General features: G+C 33.8%; 1 protein-coding gene across 2 annotated transcripts in view; it reads left to right on the top strand.

Moving 5' to 3' along the window:
- The window catches only part of STAG2 (STAG2 cohesin complex component), an 83789-nt gene that overhangs the window by 29734 nt on the left and 26741 nt on the right, over positions 1 to 27314 (top strand). For both annotated transcript variants that reach the window (XM_082717271.1, XM_082717270.1), the window contains exons 7-23: positions 1216 to 1367; positions 3416 to 3489; positions 4577 to 4700; positions 5504 to 5602; positions 5701 to 5780; positions 11254 to 11361; positions 13151 to 13262; positions 14883 to 15000; positions 15662 to 15765; positions 16833 to 16925; positions 17069 to 17158; positions 17783 to 17986; positions 19600 to 19670; positions 20197 to 20284; positions 20374 to 20454; positions 22058 to 22150; positions 24741 to 24915. In XM_082717271.1, coding sequence (XP_082573397.1) covers positions 1216 to 1367; positions 3416 to 3489; positions 4577 to 4700; positions 5504 to 5602; positions 5701 to 5780; positions 11254 to 11361; positions 13151 to 13262; positions 14883 to 15000; positions 15662 to 15765; positions 16833 to 16925; positions 17069 to 17158; positions 17783 to 17986; positions 19600 to 19670; positions 20197 to 20284; positions 20374 to 20454; positions 22058 to 22150; positions 24741 to 24915 — 1866 coding nt within the window. The remainder of the gene's footprint in view (positions 1 to 1215; positions 1368 to 3415; positions 3490 to 4576; positions 4701 to 5503; positions 5603 to 5700; positions 5781 to 11253; positions 11362 to 13150; positions 13263 to 14882; positions 15001 to 15661; positions 15766 to 16832; positions 16926 to 17068; positions 17159 to 17782; positions 17987 to 19599; positions 19671 to 20196; positions 20285 to 20373; positions 20455 to 22057; positions 22151 to 24740; positions 24916 to 27314) is intronic.

The following is a 27314-nucleotide window of genomic DNA, read 5'->3' as shown; positions in this document are numbered from 1 at the left end:
ATGCGGATATTATTTTCCAGAGCATTTTCCTAAAGAATTAAAGCTGTACTTTAGCTAAATCCTCAATTTTCAAAAAACAAAATGCAGGTAATCTGGAGGAAGGAGGTGGAGGAGAAAAATGGAGACAATCTTTCTATAGATTTTTATTTTTTATTTTTTAAAGATTTATTTATTTATTTGACAGAGAGCATGCACGCGCACTAGCAGGCAGAGGGGCAGCAGGCAGAGAGAGGGAGAGGCAGGCTCCCTGCTGAGCAGAGAGCTGGACATGGGGCTCCATCCCAGGATCCTGGGATTATGACACAAGCCTAAGGCAGAAGTGTAATAAAATGGACTTTATTGAGTGATATTTTTCTTTGTACTTTGACTTTTTTTTTCTAAAGATTTTATTTCTTTGACAGGCAGAGATTACAAGTAGGCATAGAGGCAGGCAGAGAGAGGGAGGGGTAGAAGCAGGCTCCCCACTGAGCAGAGAGCCCCATGTGCCACTCTTTCCCAGGACCCTGAGATCATGACCTGAGCCGAAGGCAGAGGCTTTAACTCACTGAGCTACCCAGGGGCCCCTGTACTTTGACTTTTCATCTAGATCTAGATCTTTTCTTTGTAATTTCACCATTGTCTTTATGATGATATGCAATAGAGTAAAATTAAAAGAAATCAAATACTGATGAAACTAATTTTTACATATTGTGGTTTGATATGAAGCACTTAAGCTCCTTCTCCCTTTGGTAACCAAAATAGCTAAGTACTGCCACAGGAACCAAAATTTTCTGAGATGAATTATAACCTTTGAAAAAGATCATTGTAGGGGACACATTTTAGAATAGTGGGATTTGAGTGTAGTCTGACGTCAGATTACCTAGTTTTGAATACTGGTTTAACTACTTATGTGAACTGTGTAATCGAAGGGAAATTTCTTAATCTCTGTGGTTTTTAGTTTCCTCATGAATGAAATGGGGATAATACTTAACTTTGAGGGCTGTTGGGAAGATTGGGAGATAATCCATGAAAAATCCTTAACACAGGTAACTGATACATAGTTAGTGTTCAGTACACATTAGCTGTCGTTTATTGTTGTCATTTGTAGCAGGTGTACTTTTCTTTTCTTTTAGAAGCAGAACATCCCATCTTGTCTTTAATTGCTCTTAATTTGATACTAAATTGTAAACTTTAGCATCTGTGAGACTAATTTTAAAATTTTCCTTTTAAAAATAGCTATGAAGTTGATGACCGCTTTGGTGAATGTGGCACTAAATCTTAGCATTAATATGGATAATACACAAAGACAGTATGAGGCAGAACGGAATAAAATGATTGGAAAACGAGCCAATGAGAGGCTAGAACTCTTGCTACAGAAGCGGAAAGAGGTAAACTTTTGCATTAAATATTTGAGCTGTTAATCCATGACCAACTTTGATTATTAATTATGATACAATGTTGCTAGCTTATCAGATACATTTTTTGGAAAGATTTAAATTTAAATAACATTTCAAGTTGTTTAAATATCAGTTTTGTTGACTGTCCATGCCAACAATACCTTTTGTGTGTATTTTCTTTCTTTGTAGACTAGGGTTAAGAGTTTAATGCTTTCAGTAAGGTCCTGGATCAATCGGACAAGTTGTTTTAAGCCTTAGTAGTATTCATCTCTGCCATGAACATGTCTCTCCTAACTTATTCCCTGAACTAGTTGTCAGGATGAATTCAGATTTCACTTATGTGACATCACTTTGAAAAATAACTTAACAGGCTATTTATGGTGTCTCAGTTGTTGCCCTTTATTTTATTTTATTTTTTTTAAATTAATTTAATTTTTTTTGGTAATATAGGAGGCAGTTGATTGACATGACTGATCACCAAATTTAACTTTGAATGAGGAAGATGGTTATTCATTCTTATGCTAAATAATACTGAATAAAAATCTTTTTTTTTTTTTTTAAAGAAGGGGAGGGATGGATGGAGAGGGAGAGAGAATCTTTTTAATTTTCTTGGGGAAAGGGGAGGGAGTATTTTAAGCAGGCTCTACAATCAGCATGGAGTCCAGTGCAGAGCTCCATCTCACACCTTGAGATCATGAGTCAGAAGCTTAATTGACTCAGGCACCCCCTAAATAAAATCTTTAATTGTTGTGTTCGTGATTTAAATTCTTCTTCATTAGTGATACAGTATTTTGTTATCTAATATTGGTGATGTTTTTTTCTAGTAGGCAAAATCTGATGTTTCAAAAATGTCTTAGTAATACATTTGAGGTAATATTTGCCATGGTAATTCGGAACTTACAACTTGATTTGGATTTATTTGGGGTTGGTAATAGCTATAATTTTTAGTTGGTTATTTCTGAGATAGTCAATAACTTTTTAAAATGCCCTGACTCAACAAAAGCCTGAAAATCTTGTACATATTTCCCCCTACCTAAATCCCTCATCTTTTTCATATAGTTCGAAATGAAGAATTGACCTTCTTGCCTCTTAATTGTAGTTACTAAATTTCATCAGGTGGTTTATTAGGTAAATATAATGCATGTCTTTGGCCTTGGAATTATGGCCCAATTCTTGGACATAAGTTTAAGATTGTGAGCATTGAATGAGTGTGTATAGGTAAAAGGATTTTGAGGTTAAAATTCCTGTGCAAATACAAGATACTGATATTTCTGGGTTAGGGTTAAGTTTTTGAACACGTACCTTTGACTCTCTGTGCTAATGAATATAAGAAGTGCACACCCTTGTTAGCATTACTTGGAAATGCAAGAAAAAAATACATTTCACAAAATTACAGAATATAATCTAAGAGCTAATTGATATTTGGACTGTGAGAAAGATTTTTCTCCTAACTCTTAAACTCTGAAACAATTTTGTCTTAATTCTCAAACTCTGAATTGAAAAAAATAGGAGTCGGTAAGTAAATCAAGATTTTGAAATGTTTTCTTGATTATTTAAGGTGAGCCTTGTTTCCTTCAGAAGAATTTAGTAGCGTAAGTTTTCACCAAGTTATTTTACTGAAACCTCTTTTGTTCTTTGAGCAAGTACTAGTTAACATTACTTTTTTTTTTCAGATCATAATGACCAAGATAGTGAAATACTATGTTTTCAGATATGAACATATATGTTATATAATAGATATGTGTTTTAATAAATTACTTAACAAATTTTTATGTGCCTTTTTGCAATGGAAATTTGTGAGCCTTAGAAAAGGCTAATCTACTAGCTAAACATTAAAAGCCAAGTCAAATATTCAGGTATCAAGGGACTTTAGCTTCCTGACCTATAACAGCTGTTAATTTTTCTGTGTGGTTACTGTTGTCTAGTAGAATTGAAAATGAGATGTAATCGCCAAAACACTGGAGAAACCTGTATGACTTTTAGATGTTATTTTGGTTGTATTCCATTACAATTGAAAAGAAATACTGTATTCTTTTCAGCTTCAAGAAAATCAAGATGAAATAGAAAATATGATGAATGCAATATTTAAGGGCGTGTTTGTACATAGATACCGGTAAGTCACAACATTTCTTCTATTCAGATTTGGATATTTAGTGGTTTAGGCAGTATAAAGTAGTAGAAAGAACATTGGAATAAGATCAGTGTTACAAGGTAAGGTCTTCCACTGATTGAGATACTCTGGTTATTTAACTGCTCTGAAATTGAGGTTTCCTTTCTGAAAAAAATGGGGTAATGTGCCTGACTAGTAACTGCCCAGCAGATGGAATCTAATTCTATGATTAGGAGTCAGGGTACAAGACACTTAATTGCTTTTGGATGTACTAAGTTAGCAGAAACTATACATAATTGTTCTGGACTCTGCCGTTTGCATGTTAGTGGGAAATTTTGGATAGATTTAAGTATTTTCTTTTAGTCTTTTGAGTGAGTAGAGGAAAGAAATACGTAATCTTATCACTATTTCTGTTGTAACCTATTCTTTAAATGTTGGTCGTATTTTTATTCAACTTCTCCCTCACTTCCTCAACTTGGCAGTTACTGAATCGCTTTCTTTATAATGTCCCTTGGTACATTCTTACCTCTTTGTTTCTGTTGTCACCATTACCTTAGTCTGTTTTCATTCTCATGCCTAGAGATTATTGAAGTTTTCCTAAAACATTCTTTTGTTGTGTTATTCCTCTGCTCAGAAGTCTTCAGTTACTCACTAGTACCTACAGGATGAATTAAAAATAATTTAGTCTGACATTCAAATCCAAATGAAGTTTGGCCTCAGTTTTACATGTAACTAATTTTCTCGTGGAAAATTATGCTCTAACCAAACTAGTGTGCCTGCTCTTTTCTGAACACACCATGCCCAGCAGGTGTGAGCAGAGGCTGGGGTATGGCCTGGTATAAAAGGTGGGGATCTAATTTTGTTTGTAATTTTGTTTAATTTTAAGTATATATGTGATGAGAATTATGCTTTGCCAAGTAGTTTGTAAACATTCAGGGGTCATGTTCAGTTCTACTTTTAAATCCCCAGTGATCTTTAAGATAGTGGTATGTTCATACTAGGTGTGAAGTATTTGGCAGCTCTTGGATAAATCACAAATCCTGATGTTATAGTGGCACTAATATACATAATTTTTCCTTCCTCCATTCAGTGATGCAATAGCTGAAATTCGAGCTATTTGCATTGAAGAAATTGGTATTTGGATGAAGATGTATAGTGATGCCTTTCTAAATGACAGTTATTTAAAATATGTTGGCTGGACTATGCATGATAAGGTAAGATATGCCCCTACAGAATGTTTATATGTCTACACATAGGCATAGCTATCTATAGCTCTCATTCCTAATGAGTTATCTGTGTATAGGTATACCTGGGGCCACATTCCTACAGGCCTTTCTCCTTTATGCTTTTCTATCTGAATAGAAGACAATGAAAACATGGTCTCTATGGTCCCCTAGATTTTTTTAATCTTAGTAACTGATTTAGACTTCAGTCTTGAATTATTTTTTATAGTGAAACAAACATTAGAATCATGTGGGTGGTGGTGGATAGGCATTTCTTAGAACTGTAAGAAGAGTCTTTATTCTTACTATGTGAGTGCTATATACTTTTTAAAGTTTTTATAACTTTTCTTTTCTCTTTATAAACATGTATCTTAAGCCAGATTATAAATTACAACTTGGTTTCTGACATTTTTTATTTTACTTTTTTTTATTCTACCTTTCTCTTAGGCTGCCTCTTAACTAGACTTGAAGTTCTTTGCATATATCCTTTACAGACACTGCTTTCTGTAAAGGAAAACTTACTGTGAAATATGCTACTATTGTCTTCACAATAGTATTGCTCTGAACAGAGTTTCAAAAAATTTTCATTTGACATACAGAAATAGTAACCCCAAAGGTATTTAGTATTAAATGTATGTACTGATTGCTATTTTTTCATTATCAAAGATGAGAGTTTTTTAGAATGAGAGTTTTGAAGAATTGTAACCTAAAGTAAAAGATACTATGTATGTCTTGAATATTCAAGTTGAAAATATGCCAAGTTTTAATGAATTTTCTCTTCTTGCTTCATTTAGCAAGGTGAGGTAAGACTCAAATGTCTCACTGCTCTACAAGGGCTTTATTATAACAAAGAGCTTAATTCCAAACTGGAGCTTTTTACCAGTCGGTTCAAGGTTAGTATTCCTTTTTGTATTTAAAAATTACCTGTTGTTTGAAAATATTTTTCTCTTACTTTTACTTTAAAAATATCTTAATTTTCTTTTGTCCTTAGGATAGAATTGTGTCTATGACTCTTGACAAAGAATATGATGTTGCAGTACAAGCAATAAAATTACTAACTCTTGTTTTACAGTAAGTATGTTCTTATTGCATATTACTAATGTCCAGATATTTAAATAATACATTAGACTACATGGTTTAAATTTATCTGTTATAAATTTTAATAACTTAAGTCATGGAAGTTTTATAGCTGGAAGTTTGATTTTCTCATGTAAGTCTGAGAAAATGGAAAGAAAAAAATCATTAGAGTAAAAAATTTTAACCGTGCTAGGAATTCATGTGTTCCCATTCTAACAGTCAGTTTCCTTACCATTTCACTGTCTTAGGTGCCCTTGAAATAAAATTAAACACCTGAGTGTATTAAATGTGCTTATTATATTTTGTTACACTTTTAGAAATTAGTATTTACTGAAATTTCTCTGGAAACAAATCTGAATTTAAAACATTCTGTTATGTTAAAATGTAATAATAATGTAATTTATTTTTCTTTTAAAAAATTTACCATTTTAATTTTTAAAAACATTTCAAGTTTTAATTGAAATGTAGTTGGCAAATAATATTAAATTCATTTCAAGTGTACAACATATTGATTCAGTAATTATATACTTTATGAAATCCTCACCACAATATGTGTATTACAGTATTACTGACTGTATTCCCTATGATGTACTTGTTGTCATACTGCCATCCTTGTGACTTACTTATAACTGAAAGTTTGTACCTCTTAAATTCTCTTACCCATTTCGCCCATTCCCCTACCCACCTCCCCTTTGCACGAGTGCATGAGGCTTCCTTTTTTTCCAATATTGTTCTTTGTCTTTCATTCTGACTGGTGTGAAGTGATATCTCATTATGGTTTTGATTTGCATTTCCTTAATAATTAGCGTTGCTGAGAGCCTTTTCATTTGTCATTTGGTCATCTGTATGTTTCTGGAAAAATGTCTGTTTGGGACTTCTGCCAAGGTTTTGTTTTATTTGATTGATAAAATATATAATATATATAATATTTATTTATATTATATATATTTATTTATATTATATGTATTAAATATATATAATATATATAACTCAAGTCATGAAAGTATATACATATATAATATATACATATATAACCTATATATTTATATATAATAAATATAAATATATAATATAAATATATATATAATATAAATAAATATATATATGCACCCCTATATTTATTGAAACGTTATTTACTATTGCCAAGATGAAGAAACAACATAAGTGCTCCCATCAACAGATGAATAGATAAAGAAAAGTGTGTGGGTGCGTGTATGCATACACATACACGTACATGCATACAATGGAATATTAGTCCTGAACGTTTACAATTTTAGGGGCACCTGGGTGGCTCGGTCGTTAGGCGTCTGCCTTCAGCTCAGGTGATGATCCCAGGGTCCTGGGATAGAGCCCCACTTCAGGCTCCTGCTCAGCGGGAAGCCTGCTTTTCCCTCTCATTCCCATGCTTGTGTTCCTTCTCTTGCTGTCTCTCTCTCTCTGTCAAATAAATAAATCTTTAAAAAAATATATACTTTAAATGTAGTTTAGTAGCATTTAGTATGTTCACCTTGTTGTGAAGCCATCATCCTTATCCATATCCATAACTATTTTTAATCATCCCATATAAACCTTTGTACCCATTAAACACTATTCTCCTTTACTTCCTTCCTGCCCAGTCCCTAGTGACCACTGTTGTACTTTTTGTCTGTATGAATTTGACTATTTTAGGTAACTCACATAAGAATCTGTCCAGTTGTATCTGGCTTATATCACTTAGCATGGTATCTTAAGAGCTCATTCATGTTGTAGCATGTATCACGATTTCACTTACTTTTCATCAGTAATACTCTATTGTATGTTTTTACCACATCTTATTTACCCATTCATCTCTCAGTGGACATATAGGTTGTTACCATGATCAAATAATAATTGCCAAAGGATATTTTTTTAATACAGCATACTACTTCTTGCATTCCTATGGAAAATTCATCATGTAATAGTAGCCAGTAAAATTGTGATAAAAACTAATGAGTGATGACTGCCCAGTGTCATTTTAAGTCAGATTATAAAACTAGTAATTTTTAAATTTTGGTACTGGTGTGTGAATAGACTGATTAGTAGCAGAGAATAAAGAATCCAGGAACCTAGTATAGGGTGAGGGTGGCGTTTCCTATAAGAAAATAAGTGGTTTTGGGGCACCTGGGTGGCTCAGCGGGTTGGGCCTCTGCCTTCAGCTCAGGTCATGATCTCAGGGTACTGGGATCGAGCCCCGCATCGGGCTCTTTGCTCAGCGGGGAGCCTGCTTCCCCCCCTTCTCTCTCTGCCTGCCTCTGCCTACTTGTGATCTGTCAAATAAATAAATAAAATCTTTTAAAAAAATGAAAAGAAATGGTTTTGGGGTATTGGGTGGCTTAGTCGGCTGAATGTCTGTCTTTGGCTCGGGTGATGATTTCACGGTCCTGTGGTCGAGCCCCATGTCAGGCTCTCTGCTCGGTGGGGAGCCTGCTTCTCCCTCTCCATCTGCCTGCTGGTCCCCCTGCTTATGCATGTGCGTGCTCTCTCTCTCTGTCAAATAAATCTTTTTTTAAAGATTTTATTTATTTATTTGACAGAGATCACAAGTAGGCAGAGAGAGGGAGGGGAAGCAGGCTCCCCGCTGATCAGAGACCCCAATGTGGAGCTCTATCCCAGGACTCTGGGATCGTGGCCTGAGCTGAAGGCAGAGGCTTTAATCCGCTGAGCCACCCAGGTGCCCCTCAAATAAAGAAATCTTAAAAAGATCAATGGTTTTGTGACAGTTAGGTTCTATTTGGGGAAAAATTAAATCAGATTCCCATCTCATTCCTTATATAAAAATAATTACAAACTGAAGATTTTTGAGGGGAGGGGAGTGGGGGGTTGGGTGAGCCTGGTGGTGGGTATTAAGGAAGGCACATATTGCATGGAGCACTGGGTGTGGTACATATACAGTGAATGCTGGAACACTGGAAAGAAATAAAATGGAAAAAAATAATTTCTAGGTGGATGACATGTTTAAATTTAAATGTAAGTAAATGAAACCATTAAAGTACTAGATGAAAACTTGGGGAGATTAAATGTTTTTTATTTTATATGTAAAATAAACAAGATCTTTCTGAACATGAAATAAAACCTAGACATAAAAAAATCTTTGAATTGGGGCACCTGGGTGGCTCAGTGGTTTAAAGCCTGTGCCTTCAGCTCAGGTCATGATCCCGGAGTCCTGGGATCGCCCCACTTTGGGCTCTTTCTTTGCTCATCAGGGAGCCTGCTTCCTCCTCTGTCTCTGTCTGCCTCTCTGCCTACTTGTCATCTCTGTCTGTCAAATAAATAAGTAAAATCTTTTAAAAAATCATTGAATTAACTACATAAAAATGAAAAGTGAGAATACCATAAACTCAGAAAACCAGTGACAGATTGGTCAAAATATTTTTTACCATTGGAGTCATACTCAATAAATTAAAGAATGGAAACCCAATAATGGTCAAAAGTTAGAGAACCAGATCATGGACAGAAAGAAAATAAAAACTTAAATATATGAAAACACGTTCAGCTACACTCAGAGACAGGTAAATTAAAATGAGATCATTTTTTAATCTGTTGCTTGACAAAGATAGAAAAGTATTTAATAGTATACTGTGTTGTTGAAGCTGTGCAAAAACAGGTCCTTAAACATTGTGATGGGGGACTATTAATTGGTATATCCTCTTTTGAGAAAAGCTTGGCAGTATCTTTATTCAAAATTTTAAGTACTCACGTTCTCTAACGAATACATTGTTTTTAATAGAATTTTTGAAATAACATAAATGATTATCAGTAGAGGAAGAATTAAATATTTTAATAGCTATTTTGAGCAGTCTTAACTATGACATTTTCTCTTCTAGTTGGACTTAAAAAATTGTAAATATAGATACATGTTATGAAAGTATCGGAAGAATTCTGAAATAAGAAAGTAATAGTACTCTACGTGTATTTCTGTAGCTGGTTCTTCCTCAATACCCTGCGGACATTTTTCCTTATTTCTCATATTTTTATGAAGGATAATAGACTCATTTATGTTGATTTGGCCATTATAAATACCTAATAACTGAAACTTGTCAAGAATAGTCTTTCTCAAAGAATTAAAATGGGCAGACTACTGCACGTTTAACTATAACTGGTTTGATTCAATATATTTTTTTAAGATTTTTTAAGATTATATTTTTTAAGATTTTGTTTATTTATTTGTTAGAGAGAGTGAGCACAGGCAGACAGAGTGGCAGGCAGAGGCAGAGGGAGAAGCAGGCTCCCCGCTGAGCAAGGAGCCCAATGTGGGACTCGATCCCAGGACCCTGGGATCATGACCTGAGCTGAAGGCAGCTGTCTAACCAACCGAGCCATCCAGGCGTCCCAATATATGTCTTTTCATTGTAAAATGACACAAGTGGTTTTTCCAGTAACAGTTCAGTATTCTACATAGAGTAATTTAAGTCAGAATGCTTTCCAAACTTGAATTTTAACATTTTGGTTTTATTTTTCTCAAAAAGAAGTAATGTTTCCTTAGACATCAGACTTCTGGAAACCTTGACACAGCAGAAAACCAAAAAGGGGGGGAAAAAAAAAGAGAAGAAAACCAAAAAGGATCTGAGCTCCTCACCTAACCATCTAATGTACTTTAGACCTTTTTTGCTGGTGGTGGTCCTGTGGTTCTCAATTTATATAGAGTGCTAAAAACTTAGGTTGTTTATTTCACAGCAGACTGAAAGCATATTAGGGGGTAAAGAGCTGTGAGACACCAGGACCCTGAAAGCAGAGTCTGTAAGGGAAGAACTCGACAACGTTTACCCTTGGGTACTGTGGTTGATGGGCCTAATAATGACTTTTATTTACCCAGAAGATTTTATTAGGCTTATTTTGTTTTTTAAAAGTAAGATCAGGAAAATGAGCAGTACATTTCAGTAAGATTTTTCCAGTGGTAGTTTGTAATTAAAGGTCTTCGGCATTTAAATTTTGATTATTTCAAAAAACCATTTGCATTTCCTCATATGGTGTTCGGTACATGGTGCATGAAGTATTTATCATTGTGAGATAATTGGGCTTTTAGTATATTTTAATGTGATATTATCTTGTTAATATTACTGTGAAATATAGTGTTTTCTGTGATTATTAACTCTAAGCTCTTAGAATGCCACCACTTAATTTTTTTACATTAGTTTATATTATTTTGTCTACCTTTCTCTTTAATACCCTTGTCACATTATTACTTCTCTTCAGCAGATATTTTTGTATTTTGGTATTCACTCTCATTTTACCTCCCATTGATCTTAGATGTTGACAAAATATTCAGCTCTTTTATCAGGGCTTGCTTTTACTGACAGATGATAATCAAATGAAGTCTATTTTTTTAAACACATGTTAGTGAAAAGCGTATTATTTTTAATGTATGAGCATGGATCATTGTACTCAATACCCTTAAAATTAAGTCATTGAAACTGCTACTGCCTTTTCTTTTCTTTTTTTTTTTTTTTAGGAGTAGTGAAGAAGTTCTTACTGCAGAAGATTGTGAAAATGTCTACCATCTGGTTTATTCAGCTCACCGGCCAGTAGCAGTAGCAGCTGGGGAATTTCTCTACAAAAAGTAAACCTACATTTTTGTTATTCTTTAGAATATACTTTTATGACCATAATTTATTATACTTTAATCAATATTAAAAATATATATAATTCATTTAAAAAACTATTCATACAGGTCAAGTAGAAACTTTGACATTTTACTCTTTCCTTCAGAGGTTTCAGTTCTCCAATTTACTTGATTTGTGTAAATTAAATCTTCAAAGGGAAATGTCTTTTAATGAATAAAATATATAAAAATCCATACGAAGTATATAAAAATCATCATGCTAAGACCCTTTCCTAACTTTTTATTGTTTTTGCCAGTGTCAGTTCCTAAATATTGCCCTATTATAATATTTAGTCTTAAGTCTTATTGCTTGCTTTAGAAAATATTAAAGGGCTTTGCTTTATGTGTTTGATAGAGTTTGATGTAAGAATCCCTAAAACCCTATAGTCCTTTTTATGTTGGTATAACACTTCAGATTAAGTAGTATGGATAGCAGTGTGAATATCTGACCACAGAAAACGTTCAGCAAATGTTATGTAATGGCTTTTAAAGAGAACAGTTTATGGGGTACCTGGGTGACTCAGTTGGTTAAGTGTCTGCCTTCTGCTCAGGTCAAGATCCTGGGATTGAGCCCGGCCTTGGGCTCCCTGCTGAGCAGGGAATCTGCTTCTCCCTTTCCCTCTGCCCCTCTCCCTGCTTGTGTGCTCTCTCTCTCTCATTCTATCTTTCAAATAAATAAATAAAACCTTTTTAAAAAAGAAAAGACAGTTTCTCTTTAAACAAAAAATAAAGAGAACAGTTTGAACCACATGGACTAAACTGTATCTTTCTGGTAGGATTTTATTAAAATGCGTGTGGGAGAGCATTTATTAGAGTACATGATGTAAAATGTTCATAGTCCAGTTTCTATTCATTGCTATCCAGTGATATTTCTTTGTTATTTATAAGGAAAAGCCACTATGATATCCATAGAAAGAGGCCACTGTATTCACACTTTGAGATAATTGTGCAAGAAAGATAGAAGGAAAATACATGTTTAGTTTTAAAGAGATGACTATTCATAGGTTAAAGTGCATAAATGGTATGGGCTAGTGTAATACCTTTACAAAAGGAGATAGTTGCGTAAGATGCAGTAATATTTTTAAAAAGAAATAATCCAGGGGCGCCTGGGTGGCTCAATGGGTTAAGCCTCTACCTGCGGCTCAGGTCATGGTCTTGGGGTCCTTGGGATCGAGTCCCACGTCAGTCTCTCTGCTCGGCAGGGAGCCTGCTTCCTTCTCTCTCTCTCTCTCTCTCTCTGCCTGCCTGTGATCTCTATCAAATAAATAAAAATCTTAAAAAAAAATCCATGGGTGCCTGGTGGCTCAGTCACTTGGGTGTCTGTTTTTGGCTGGGACTATGGTCTTAGGGTCCTAGGATTGAGCCCTGTAGTAGGCTTCCTGCTCTGCCAGGAACCTGCTTTCTCCTCCTTCCCTCTTCATGTCCCCCCCTCCCTTGCTTTTGTGCTCTTGTGTTTGCTTGCTTGCCCTCTCTCAAATAAATAAAATCTTTTAAAAAAAGAAAGAAGCCATAACTCCATGAAATTAACTGGAGAAGTTAATTGAAGAGGACTTAGAAGTACCATTAAGTATGAAATGAAAAGGATTTATAACTGTTATTTACTTGGGTATCATGTTGGAGAATACCTACCCAGGCCCCATTTACTCTCTTCTATTAGATGCTTAAATATAGAATCCAAACTGTTTTTTAAAATTAGGAAATAATATGTTTTTTTTGTTTTAAAAGTTAATATTTTCCTTGATCATAGGCTCTTCAGTCGTAGAGATCCAGAGGACGATGGAATGATGAAAAGAAGGGGGCGACAAGGTCCAAATGCTAACCTTGTAAAGACATTGGTTTTTTTCTTTCTGGAAAGTGAGGTTAGTTGATGTTGTTCATTTTGTACTTAGGTTCAAAACAGTTTGGAGAAGGGGTTGAAATGACGTACATCTTAAAATCTTCCATATATCACAGTAAATCTTGGATAGAATAAAGTTGTACCCATTACACAAAATTTAGAGAAACATTCTTTTAGTAAGATGTTCAAATAATGGGATTTATGTATAGTACTAAGAGTATGAATTTTGGAGTCAGAAAGATCTTATTACCAATTTTGTTCTTCTACTTACTTGTGTAACTGGTTTAGTTGCTTAATCTTTCTAAGTCTCATTTTCTTTGTAAAAATGTGGATAATAATTTCTCAGGTAACATTGAGCTAATTCATGTAAAACTCTTCATTTTTCATGCAAAACTGTTAATATAGACCTTGCGCTTCGTTCTCAGTATTTGGTACCTGCTTTTTTAACTTTTGTTGAAGGTAGGGATTTACATTTAACCTCAGCTCTTCTAGGTTTCCCTCAGATTGAAAATTTGCCTGTTAACCAGAATTTGAGAGGATCCAACATACATTTTTCGTGTTCATGTTATGTATTACTCAGGCAGTTTTAGGGTCTTTTAATTAAATTTAAAATTTTTTTCTGTATATAGAAATATAGTTGGCTTTTGCATCTGTATCTTTCCTAAATTCACTTATTTTAGTAAGGTTTTAATAGATTCCTTGGGATTATCTATAATAATGCAAATAATGTTCAGTTTACTTCTTCCTTTCCTGTATTTGTGCCATTTTCCCCTGGCCTTATTGAACTGATTAAGACATCCAGTAGAATGTTGAATAGAAGTGGTGACCATGAAAATAACATGGTGTAGTTATTTATTTTGAGAATGTTTTCTTTTATTCCTTTTGTTGAGTTTTATCATGAATGATGTTGAATTCTGTCCAGTGCTTGTTCTGAGATGATTATTTTATTGAGATGAATATTTTATCCTTCATTATGTTAATATTTGAATAATGTTGACTAGTTTTTTTACTGTTGAACCAACCTTGAATTCCTAGGATAAAACCTACTTAGTCATGATCTGTTACCCTTTCTATATATTGCTGGTTTCACTTTGCTGAGTTTTTGAGGATACTCCCTCTTTGTTCATGTTAGATGTTGGCCTCCATATTTTTTTTATTGGTAATGTCTTTGATAGGTTTTGGTATCATTATAATGATAGTCCCTGGAAACAAGTTGGGAATCTGTAGGGCCTTTTAGTCTTCACAAAATGAAGAGAAATAATATGCTTATATATTGAATTGATAAGTAAAATTTTTAAAAATGTTTAAGTAACCGTAATTACTCCCATTAAATTAAATTAACAATGGGTTTTATAATTGAGTGTGGATAACTCATATAGTATTGAGTCCAAATAGGTACTAAATATACATGCATATAATTTTTTCAGAATTAATTTTCTTGTTAACTATCCATAATAATTATTGTGAGTTTACTTACATTCAGCAAGCTAAGGCACTTTCTTCTTTGTTCTTTTTTCCATTTGACCTAAAAAACCAGATTACTGTTTGAGTTTGTACATGGTGCCAGCAAAGCTTCCATTCTTTTGAGTTGAGGCTAGTATGCTGTTTGTCTTAAGAGCTCATTGGTCTTTTTAAATTTTAGTTACATGAGCATGCGGCATACCTTGTGGATAGCATGTGGGACTGTGCTACCGAGCTACTGAAAGACTGGGAATGTATGAATAGCTTGTTGCTGGAGGAGCCGCTGAGTGGAGAAGAAGGTAAATGGATGTTTAATTATGGTGTTTTGTTACCTAGTCAGTTTTAAAAATAGAGTTTACTTACTCCATTTGTTTCTCTTTAATATTAAAAAGTAATTGAGAGTGCTTGCTTTGGCAGCACATACACTAAAAAGTAATGGAGGGGTGGTTAACTTAACCTAGTGGTTAACTTAATCTGGGTGGTTAAGTCGGTTGGGCATATGACTTTCTCAGGGTCCTTAGATTGGGCCTCGGGCTGTGTATGGAGTCTGCTTGAGATTCTTTCCCTTACGCTCTATTCTTCCCCTGCGTGAGTGTTTTTTTTTCCCTCTCTCTCTCAAATAAATCTTTTAAAAAAAGTAATTGAAAATCTACATGAGTAATTTTGTTTTCATATACATGAATATTATGAAGAAAAATGTAGTTGCTGTCAGCACTGAGTTGTTAAAAAAAATTTTGTGGTATCTCTGTTCATGTTTTCTTTGGTTAAATTGTGGAACAGTGGTACACAGATTTGTACTGTTCAGTAAAGTTTAATTCTCATCCTAGCTGTGATGCAGTAATGGGATTTTCTTTAGTACATTAGGTCAGATTCTGTTACAGGCAGGATTGTTATGTAATACTTGTAAATAACATATAGGGAAAAAAGAAAAAGGTTAATTCTTTCTGATTTTTTTTTCAGCACTAACAGATAGACAAGAGAGTGCTCTGATTGAAATAATGCTTTGTACCATTAGACAAGCAGCTGAATGTCATCCCCCTGTGGGAAGAGGGACAGGAAAAAGGGTATGTTGGTATAGTTTTACTATTCTAAGGTGTATTTCTCCTTTTGATAGGATTTTTAAAATTTTTGCACATAACTGTAAAGCCAAATTATTGAATCTTAACATTTTATTTTTCAGATGATCTTTGTCCATACGTGTATGTTAGACATAAATTTTAAAGCATTAACAATTTGGGAAATTTTGAGTTCCTTCCATGAGATACTTTGTTAGTTACTATAGAAGATAAAGTGATGGACTTCTCTCAAGATTTAATATAGCTTACCATTTTAGAATGGTGCATTTTTGCATTTTGGTTTACTTGTAGATTTGATTTTTCTTTTAATAAAAATGAGTTAAAACATAATTATTCATCAAAATGGAGAAATTTCTATTTCCTTGGATTATATTTTAATTCATCTCTACGAAGTTCACATATATTTGTATTGTAGACCAATAATTTCACAACCTTTGAAACTTTTTGATTATGAGGCGTAAAAATACATGGTTTGTCACATAATATACACCTATATATATGTGTGTTTGTGTATAATTGAAACAAAAGTTCTTCAAACAATACTTATGGTATGTGACACATTCTGTTTTATTTTGTTTTCTGTTTTTTTTCCTTCTTTTTCTAATTGATGATAGAATTCATGCTATCCTAAGTGAATTCATGTTGAGTTCATAATCCATGCATCATGGCCTACAGCTTAGAATAGGCTGAAATGCTACTCAGTCCCATTATTGTATAAGCTCCTAAACTTTTCCTGTTCCTAACTGTTGCCTTATTTGTCTAATGGTAGCATTGGTTAGTTTAATTGGGTACTGATTTTGCCTCTAGAGCTATTTAGAGGTTTTTTGTTGTTGTTGTTGTTTGTTTTTTGGTGCTGTTATTTTAGGTGGCTTTTAAAAAATACTGTACAAGTTATTCTTTTACTTTTGGGTTTCATGTTTTACAGTAGAAATTTTAGTGTCCTTCATTTAAACTGTAGTTTCATTACTTATTTTGTATGTCTTAACTTCAACTTGAGCACCTAACGGTGTTAGTAGGTTTAATAAATACTTAGAGGTATCATTGTGTTGCTTTAGGTGCTGACAGCAAAGGAGAAGAAGACCCAGTTGGATGACAGGACAAAAATCACTGAACTTTTTGCTGTGGCCCTTCCTCAGTTATTAGCTAAGGTAAGTTTGTATAATAGAAGAGTATTCATAAGAAATTAATGGGTTTTTTTTTTTTTTGGAAATGTCAAACCGATTTTTATCATGATGTTTACTTAACATTATTGTGATGTTTTGACATGATTTATTTTTTTTTTATTTCAAAGTATTCTATAGATGCAGAAAAGGTGACTAACTTGTTGCAGTTGCCTCAATATTTTGATTTGGAAATATATACCACTGGACGATTAGAAAAGGTACAATGTTTTCTCTGTATAAAAACAACCTTGAAGAACAACTACTAGTTTAGTTTGTCCCATCATATTGTTTCTTTATGTTTTTGAAACTTCTAATTTTAAAGGAAACCTACATTTTATATATCTTCTTTGTTTTTTATAAGTTGGATTTAGAGAATGGTATTAATGAGGCTTCCCTTTGATTCATACCCATACCCGTGCCCTCATTCCTAGCCATTATTTGATTATATCTGAGAGATTTATGGAGATTGGGGATAGGTAAGTGGATAATAATTATAAAATGAAATCAGTTAATATTCAGTAAGTACTTTTACTGTGTTCCAGGAATGTAGATACTTACATAATATATCCAGGAATATAAATTCTTTGTATTAACATTCTTACCAAAGTCCTATGGGGTAGGTAATATTGTTCCCATTAAAGCTGAGGAAATAAGTATGATTGGGTCAGTGTATTTACTTACCACGACTAGGAAAACACACTGAAATGTATGCTCTACTTGTAGAGTTACTGTTTTTGAAGCTTTACACCAAGTGAGTATAGGCTTTCTGTGCCTATCATATGTACCTTAGTTTTTTCTAATATGTACCTTAGTTTTAATGAAAAAAAACTTTGATTTTGCAGCATTTGGATGCCTTATTACGACAGATCCGGAATATTGTAGAGAAGCACACAGATACAGATGTTTTGGAAGCATGTTCTAAAACTTACCATGCACTCTGTAATGAAGAGTTCACAATCTTCAACAGGGTAGATATTTCAAGAAGTCAACTGATAGATGAGTTGGCAGATAAATTTAACCGGCTTCTTGAAGATTTTCTGCAAGAGGTATAAATTAAAAGTATTTTGTCAGTTGGGTCCCTCCCCTTTAATAACTGAATTAGTCACCATTCCTGGTGATAGTCCCTAGCAGTATGTTGAAAAATATTCAGATACTCTGTTCTTTGATTCATCATACTACTGTTACTCTTCCACCAAAATGGGAAGGTGGTAAGAATCTGTGACTTGGAGAAGGTAAAAGCAAAACTAATACCCCTTACACTTTTTTAACTTTAAAGAAATGATTTCAGATGTTACCAGGGTTTAGCCGAACTAGAGGCTGTTAGGCAGCACAGTGTAAATGAAACAGAAAAGGAGAGCTAGACTGTGGCTATCTAGCCTCAAAAAGTAGGCTGTTTCTTAACTGTTTTGGCAGTGTTAGTAAGGAAAGGTAATAATCTTTGATATTGTTAAGCCTTGATAAATTGCTGTTAGAGCCACTGTTGATTTTGTCATTTCCTGTGTTCTGTTCTGTTAATATTTCCAAAGAAAGTTAAAGTGTGGCACTCAAATACACTTTCAGTTTTTTTACTTTTATCTTTTTTGATTAAGGAGGGCACATGTTGTGATGAGCTCTGGGTGTTGTATGCAACTACTGAATCATTGAATACTACATCAAATCTAATGATGTATAGTGGCTAACTGAACATAATAAAAAGTATGTACTTAACAGTTTAAGTGACTTGCATTAAAATAAAGTCATAATTCTCAATACATTTAGCCTTTTTCACATCAGTTTTGTCATTAATGTTGTAAAAGTCATATGGACAATGTAATTTTCAGTTTTCTTTTTAATAGTTGCTTCTTAAGCTTTCTTTTTTGTGTAACAGTCCATGCTTTTACTAAGTTTGCTTAACTGGTAGTTTGTGGAAATAAGTTAATGTACAGTGATCACATTCTTAGTTTAAAAATGTGATGGCTCTACTCTTGGCTAGATATGATTGTGATTAGGACAAGTTAATTTAAAATCAAGCAGTGGGTTAAGTAAATTTATTAATGTAGAAAAACCATGTTTAGAAATAAGCATGTTTTGAGACTTGGGGTTCAGTACATTTGGTAGTGTTTAGAAAAATTTACAAGTTTCATGCAGTAAGACTCGTAAGTTTTTCAAAAACTTAAGTTACTCTCAATTGGAAAATTGATATCCAGGAAGGACTATGCATATCTACTCTTCATTCAGAAGGTTTTATCCAAATTGTTACTGGTCTGGTATGTCTTTCTTGGGCACTATGTTTCTTTCATTAAGGTTTTGTCTTTTAGGTGTTGTTTTTGTGATCTCTTGCTTATCCTTTACTGTTTTTTTCTTTATAGTCCTAATATATTTTTTATTGTGAAAGACTAAATGTCTTCTTAGTTTGGGTCAAGATTACTTCCAAAGAGAGGGGAGAATGTCATTCAGTGTTTATCTCTTGGGTGTAATGTACCTGTGATGATAATTGTGTTGATTCATTACTCCAGCCATATTGCTTTAAATTTGGGCAGATCTAGGTATTGAATGACAGAGTTAATTTGTGGTATTAAGCTCTTCTTTCTTTTCAAGGTGTTATCACCAATGTGATAGTCTAAGATTTTTCACTTGGTGGTTATTAAGATTTAATGTTATATATAATTGATATTCATAGGGTGAAGAACCTGATGAAGATGATGCATATCAGGTATTGTCAACATTGAAGAGAATCACTGCTTTTCATAAGTAAGTTGAATTTTAATGTTCTGATTTCTTAAAACTGTAGCAAATTCAAAACCAACATGCATGTTTTAGTGTTATAATGTTATCAGTTCTGCTAGATTTCTTTTTTTTTAATATTTTTTTGAGAGATTTTATTTATTTGTTTGTCAGAGAGAGAGTACAAGCAGGAGGAGCAGCAGGCAGAGGGAGAAGCTGAGCAGGGAGCCCGATGCAGGGTTCTATCCTAGGATGCTGGGATCACGACCTGAGCTGAAGGCAGATGCTTAACCAGCTGAGTCACCCAGGCATCCCAGTTCTGCTAGATTTCTTGTGCTTATATATAAAGAGTAGTGACAGAGTCATGTTTTGAAGTGAGAAGTAATTGATAGACTGTCAACCAGCATACTTAAAAAAAATACATTTTTTTGTTGTTATGGGTGCATGTTACAAAGTTTGCTGTATTTACTTCGACAGCATTTTGTTAACATTCAAGTCCAGAATAAAAGTGATTAAGCTTAACTTTTAAATAAAACTTGATTCTTTTTTACAGTGCCCATGATCTTTCAAAGTGGGATTTATTTGCTTGTAATTACAAACTGTTGAAAACCGGAATTGAAAATGGAGACATGCCTGAGCAGGTTTTTATTTATTTTCAAGTTACGTATTTAACTTTGAGAATGAATACTTGGGACTTTTTAGTTTTAACTGTATTCTCTTCTTTTTACAGATAGTTATTCATGCACTGCAGTGTACTCACTATGTAATCCTTTGGCAGCTTGCAAAGATAACTGAAAGCAGCTCTACAAAGGTTTGTGGTAGTCCAGTGGAGTTCTTATTAGATTAAATATCATTAACTGTTTTCAGCAAACTTTCAGTGAGATCAATTTCGGTAAAGTCTTGCTTATTTCTAAACTACTGTTTAGGCATGTGTACCATTAGAAAGTTATGTTTATAGTTTGATATATATTCAGTGAAAGAACATTAATATGTTTCAAGGTATGATTTTAAATTTAAAAAATTTCACATTTTAAGGTGGCATAATTTATATATTTTCATGTTCTCAAAAGTATTGAGAACATATAGAAATACAGATTTTATAAATTATGACCAAGAGCTTTCGAAACAAGCTTACAGCTATTGGATTATATAAATTGATAACAAGCCAGCTGCCCCTAGATCTTCTTATGCCTCAGTATTGTTTTGGGATCACGTTTTTCATATGCAGGATCTTTCTACTGATGTTCCAAATTCATTTTAAGTCACTTTGTTTAGTAATTGAACCAAAACAATATTGCCTTTTTCATCTGTAACTGACTGAGCCACCCTAGGTGCCCCTTGTCTTTTTTTATTTGTAAACTGGAAACTTAAAAAGATTATACTTGCTGTACATATAGCCGTAAATATTATTCAGGTACATTTTTATAGGTACTATGTAATACCTTGGAGATAGAGAATTCGTTGTTCATCGCTTTTTTTCCCTCAAAAACGATTGTCTTGATACTAAGTATCTTTTGTGTAAAATCACAGAATAATTTTAAATGCTTAGAATTTCTGTGAGCTTTTAAAGAGCAAGAAATAGGTATTTTCCCCTTGAAAAAGCAATTCAGTATTGTTGTAAGTGTATTTTTTGTCAGACAGCTAAGAAATTCATTTAACTCAATATTAAGCGTATAGCAGGAACAACAACCAAATTTGGTTGCTCATCTAAGTCAAAAGCATTGAAATAAAAACTAAAGTGGGAAAAGATTATATTTTGAGTAGAGGGGAAAGGGTGAAAATGAATGATACTAAATACAAAATTACTCTGAAGCTTGGTTAAGTTTTCTTTACCAAATCAATCAAGTTAAACCTGTTTTTAGGAAAAGATTTTATCATTTTAATACAAGTTTACAAGACGTTAAAATTTGTTTAAATTGGAGTAATACTAAAAAACTGATTTTTCCCATCTCTTTAAAAAGTACAACTGAAAGATGCTGTCTTTTTTATTAATTAATTTCTTCTGTTCATCAGTTGGCTATCCTTCAAATTACAAAACAAGGATGGAGCATTAATCTTTACTCTCTAAGCATTCTGAGGTAGTAGATTCGTTAAAAGATAGCCATATACAGTCATATAGGTTTTCTCATTTTAAAGGACCCAGTCCACTTTGGATATTATGCAGTAATATACCTGTTATTTTTAAGCCTGTAGTTTGTTGTTGTTGTTTTTTTAAAAAGGTCTAATTTGTTTTTTTCTTTCTTATAAATGCTAAAGAATTTAATGTATAAGTAGAGTCAGTATAGTTAAATATATCATAATATTTTATGTAATTTGAAGTATGTTAAGTACTAAATGAGGTTTTTATACAGTTGTTCATGTTAAATGTTTTTTAATTTAATTTAATTTTTTAAATTCATGTTAAATTTTTTAAGGAGGATTTGCTGCGTTTAAAGAAACAGATGAGGGTTTTCTGTCAGATATGTCAGCATTACCTGACCAACGTGAATACTACTGTTAAGGAACAGGTTAGTAATTACCATAGGTAGCCATCTTTTGTAAGCAACCCTTAATAAATATCTGAACTAATACAAAAAATTTAAGTAATACTGAGGTTGAGCAAAGCAGAAATGTCTTATATCTGTCCATGTATATGATAGTCGAAAAAAAAGATTAATAATTTCATATAGAGTTTATAGATTGTATTATAGATTACCTTCATTGAAATTATTCTGTGTTATTATTTATGACTTGGTAAACAGGCCCATATATACAAATTAGATGTATGAAATTACATAAGTTATTCTTGAACTTAGCAAGTGCAAGTATGCCTCAGGGAGGGGAACGGGTCCACATGGTTTTGTATTTCTTTTCAGTATTCCAGCATTCATAGTTTATGCATCACACCCAATGCTCTATGCAGTATGTGCCCTCCATAATACCCATCACCAGGATCACCCTGCCCCCCTCCCCTCCAAAACCCTCAGTTTGTTTCTCAGAGTCCATAGTCTCTCATGGTTCGTCTCCCCCTCCAATTTCCCCCAACTCACTTCTCTGTTCCATCTCCCAATGTCCTCCGTGTTACTCCTTATGCTCCACAAGTAAGTGAAACCATATGATACTTGACTCTCTCTGCTTGACTTATTTCACTCAGCATAGTCTCTTCCAGTCCCGTCCTTCTTAAAGCTACTATGAAAGCAGTTCAGATATGGTCATCCAGCTATAAAGCAATTAGTAAAGTCCTTCAACCTTTGTGAGTGTCCCTTGTCTGTATTTTATTTTATTTTAAAGTATCAAAACTGATTTCAGTAAAGTACATTTAGAGTTTTATAGTTAAAAATTCACATTCATTATCCAGCTGTTAATTTTATTTTTCTTCTTCCAACTCCCATTTGTCACTCCCATATCTGTATGCTTGGGCATAAATAAATTAGAAGATAATAAATGGCCAAGATCCAGTAACTGACTTCCACATTTTTCTTGCAAAAGTATGAAGTATATGGGGCACCTGGGTGGCTCAGTGGGTTAAGCCGCTGCCTTCGGCTCAGGTCATGATCTCAGGGTCCTGGGATCGAGTCCCGCATTGGGCTCTCTGCTTAGCGGGGAGCCTGCTTCCTCCTCTCTCTCTCTCTGCCTGCCTCTCTGCCTACTTGTGATCTCTGTCAAATATATAAATAAAATCTTTAAAAAAAAAAGTATGAAGTATATTCCTATAATTACTACATTGCTAAATTCTCCAGTGTTAAGTATGTAGTTTTGAATTGTAGAAATAAATGATTTGGAAATTTAATTTTCATCTGTATAGTTCACATGAAAGGAACAAAAATTTCCGTATATAGTAAATTCAATTTAGAATTAAACTCTTACGATAGATTTTAATGAGGTATACATTGATCCAAAATTAATAACATGAAGTATTCCTCTTTGTTTTCATATGCCACCAAGATATTGAGCATAATATTCCCTATTAAAGTGTTAACATAATTTCTTATGGGTTATCATATGTGACCTCCTATTTAATCTGTTTTTCAGTCCTTGGCAATTAATTATTTGGTTATGAAATACCTTGTGTGTCAGTCTTCCTAAGAGCTTCCAGAAATTCTTGTCCTGGTCAATTCACTTGACCTGCCAGTTTACTTTTTTAGACAATATCACCATGCTTATCACTCTTTTTTTCTTACCACGTATGTTGCGAAAGGTTTTGTAAACTCAGATATCCTGATGGGTGTAAATGACTACTATCATAGTAAAATGAGGAAAAACTGAAAGAAGTAAAAGCATAAAGTAAAAGAAAAAGAAGTAAATGTGGTTAGTTCTAAGAAGGTGAAAACATTATTGAGATCTGCTTTGTGCTCTGTGTTACCTGTCTTAGCAGTAACTTAAATGTAATTCCTTTAATGTAATTCGCTATTGACTTTGTGACTGCTAAATTCTATTTTTGTTACCCGTTCCCAAACAGATAATGAAAAATTTCCAGTTTTCTTCTGAATACTTTTACCATGTTTGAATCCATTTAAAACTCCTGGGAGAGTTTTTTATAAGCTTCTTGAGATACAACTTTGGCTTTATGTTTATTATGATATTATCGGATTTGTCAGATGAGTACCTAAGCAGGCACATAGTTTATTGTGGTTTTTCCCCCTACTTAATCACTACACATATTGAGAATGAGAGCATTTAAAAAGTACCAAGGACTTTGTGATCTCTATTCTGGGAGATAGTTGATCTCCTTGGTATGTTTTTGTCTTCTGTTATTCCCTATTTAGGGATGTATACCATGAGGTATTGTCATATAGTGGAGAGTGGGGTTTGGAGTCAGAAAACCTGAAGTTGAGTCCTGACTGCATGTTTTGGTAGTGTTAATATATTGTACATAAGTCACTTAACGTTGCTGAAAATAATACTTAATGAAATTACCTTGCAGTTAGTAAAGCATGATTGCAAATACTAGAAATCATCTTTACAGAAATTTTATTCCTCAGGTCTAAAAACTTAAGAAAATACTATACACTGATTTTTCTTAGAAGTTGGGTTCTGTTTCTGTGTTAAGTATATGTTACTTGTGGCAGTTGGTGAGAAACCTTGGATTATAGCACGCTGTACTTTTTTTTTTAATAGGCCTTCACTATTCTTTGTGATATTCTGATGATCTTCAGCCATCAAATTATGTCAGGAGGGCGCGACATGTTAGAGCCATTAGTTTACACCCCTGATTCTTCATTGCAATCTGAGTTGCTCAGCTTCATTCTGGATCATGTCTTCATTGAACAGGATGATGATAACAACAGTGCAGGTAATTTTTTTGGCATCTTTTTGTTAAGTCTTTGCATCCACCATCAACTGAAGTAACAGTGATGTAAAGTGTTGTGATACTATATGATATTTTATTCTGAAAACATGAAACAAGTGCATGTTCCAGCACATTTATGTTAATTTTTGTAATATTCTAAAAACATGGTGATATCTAAGGGCATAGGCTTTGGAGTCAGATCTTTGCTTCTCACTAGCCCAAGCCTATTTTTCTGATTTGTAGCTACCTTACAGAACTGTCTGAATTAATTGAGGAAAGTGACTTGTGCAGTGCCTGGGCATGAAGTAGGTACTCAGTAAAATTTACTCCCTCTTCCCCTTAGTTATTGGTAATAACCAGTTTCCAGGTAGTTAGAGCAGAATAAAGTATTTCTTTAAGTGACATTTTTGTTGTATACTTCTGTAACACAGGTTTTCATAATTTGTTGGGGGTTATTAAACTTTGTAATTTCTCAGTGTTAGAAGATGTCTGAAATTGTTCTGTAAATGTCTGGGGCAGTATAGAATGTTCACAGGAAAATAATCTCACCAGTCTTCCCTAGTGGTAAGTTACTCTTTCTTCCCTAATTACATACAACAGATGTCTTACTTAAATAAGACGTCATGGAAAAAAGTGTTGGGTGGCTTCTTTCTGGGTTTGGTCTTAATTTGAAGTTATACTTGAAGGACAATATAACATCATTATAGGGATACCTGGGTGGCTCAGTCAATTAAGCATCTGCCTTTGGCTCAGGTCATGACTCCAGGTTCCTGGGATTGAGTTCCACATTGGGCTCCTTGTCAGCAGGGCATCTGCTTCTCCCTCTGCCTGCTGCTCCCCCTGCTTCTGCTCACTCTCTCTGGTAAACAGACAAATAAGTAGATAAAAAAAATCTTTTAAAAAAATATAACATCAGTATATGTGAATCTCCATACATACACTAACGTACCACTGCAAATCAGATTCTAAATACATATAATTTTATTTTTATTATTTTTTTAAGATTTTATTATTTATTTGACAGACAGAGGTCACAACTAGGCAGAGAAGCAGGCAGAGAGAGAGGAAGGGAAGCAGGCTTCGCTGCGGAGCAGAGAGCCCGATGTGGGGCTCGATCCCAGGACCCTGGGATCATGACCTGAGCCACCCAGGCGCCCCTAAATACATATAATTTTAAAAATGACTTGTAGCTTATTTTCAATAAGAACTTGTTATTAAGTATTTAAAACTAGCCAGAAGAGAATTGAGAAACCTAGAGTAGCAAAAACAGTTGTCAAAAGTCTGTGTACTAAAGTTTATATACTTAAAGTTTTTTACCTTTTACTTGGAGTTGATGGTTTAGTTACACTTTTATTTTTAACATTTATTTGACATTTGTTGGTCAGGAAGTAGATGTTGTGGATATCAAAAAATGAGACAGTTCCTTTTAAGAATTCAAGTGCAGGGGCTACTGGGTGGCTCAGTGGGTTAAGCCTCTGCCTTCTTCTCAGGTCGTGATCCCAGGGTCCTGGGATCAAGCCCCGCATGGGACTCTCTGCTCAGCAGGGAGCCTGTTTCCCCTTCTCTTCCTGCTTGTGATATTTGTCTGTTAAATAAGTAGATAAAGTCTTCAAAAAAATTCAAGTGCAAAAAATACCTGGACACAAATAATTATAATGCAGTTTGATAAGTAATAGAAGCATGTCCACATTGTTGTGGTCATGTAGAGGACCTATTAACTGGTCTGGCAGTCAAAACATTGAAATAAGCTAGCATCTGGATTGGATCCTAAAAGACGAGTAGGAGTTTTTAAAACTTCTTGGGAAAGCCTAGCTGCCTTCCAAAAATTGATACAAAACCAGTTTTCTTTTATAATCCTTTTGTTTTAGTTGGGGGACTGCCTCTGCTTAATTTACACCATAGAACTAGAATGAGAATAAGCTCGCCAATACTTCTGAATTTTCTAGGAGCTTCTTGAAATTATGCTCAGTCTTACCTTCTTGGACGTTTTTTTCCCCCCTATTTAAAAGTGAAATATATTCCAGTTTTTTTTTTAAATGTAAAATATAACATATTTGTCCATATCTGTCATCAGCATTTGTCAAATTTTGTTGTTAGCAATTTTTTTAGAGGGGGAATAAAGTATAGATACAGATGAAACCCTCAGTTGTATCCCTGTCCAATCCTATTATTTTTCCCTAGGGATAACTGCTATCCTGCATTGGTGTTATGCCTTTGCATTTTAATTTTACTATACCAGGAGTTTATGTATCTGTTAACAATATATAGTTTATTTTCTGTTGCTAGCTCCCATATAAATGGTATTATGTTGAACATTTTATTTTGCATCTTGCTTTTTTGCATTAACATTTTTGAAATTTGTCAGTGTTGACATATGGTTTAGCTTATTCATCTTGACTGCT

This window comes from Mustela nivalis (assembly GCF_964662115.1).
Source record: "Mustela nivalis genome assembly, chromosome: X".
Lineage (NCBI taxonomy): Eukaryota > Metazoa > Chordata > Mammalia > Carnivora > Mustelidae > Mustela > Mustela nivalis.
This window is presented reverse-complemented; position numbering and strand designations above follow the sequence as displayed.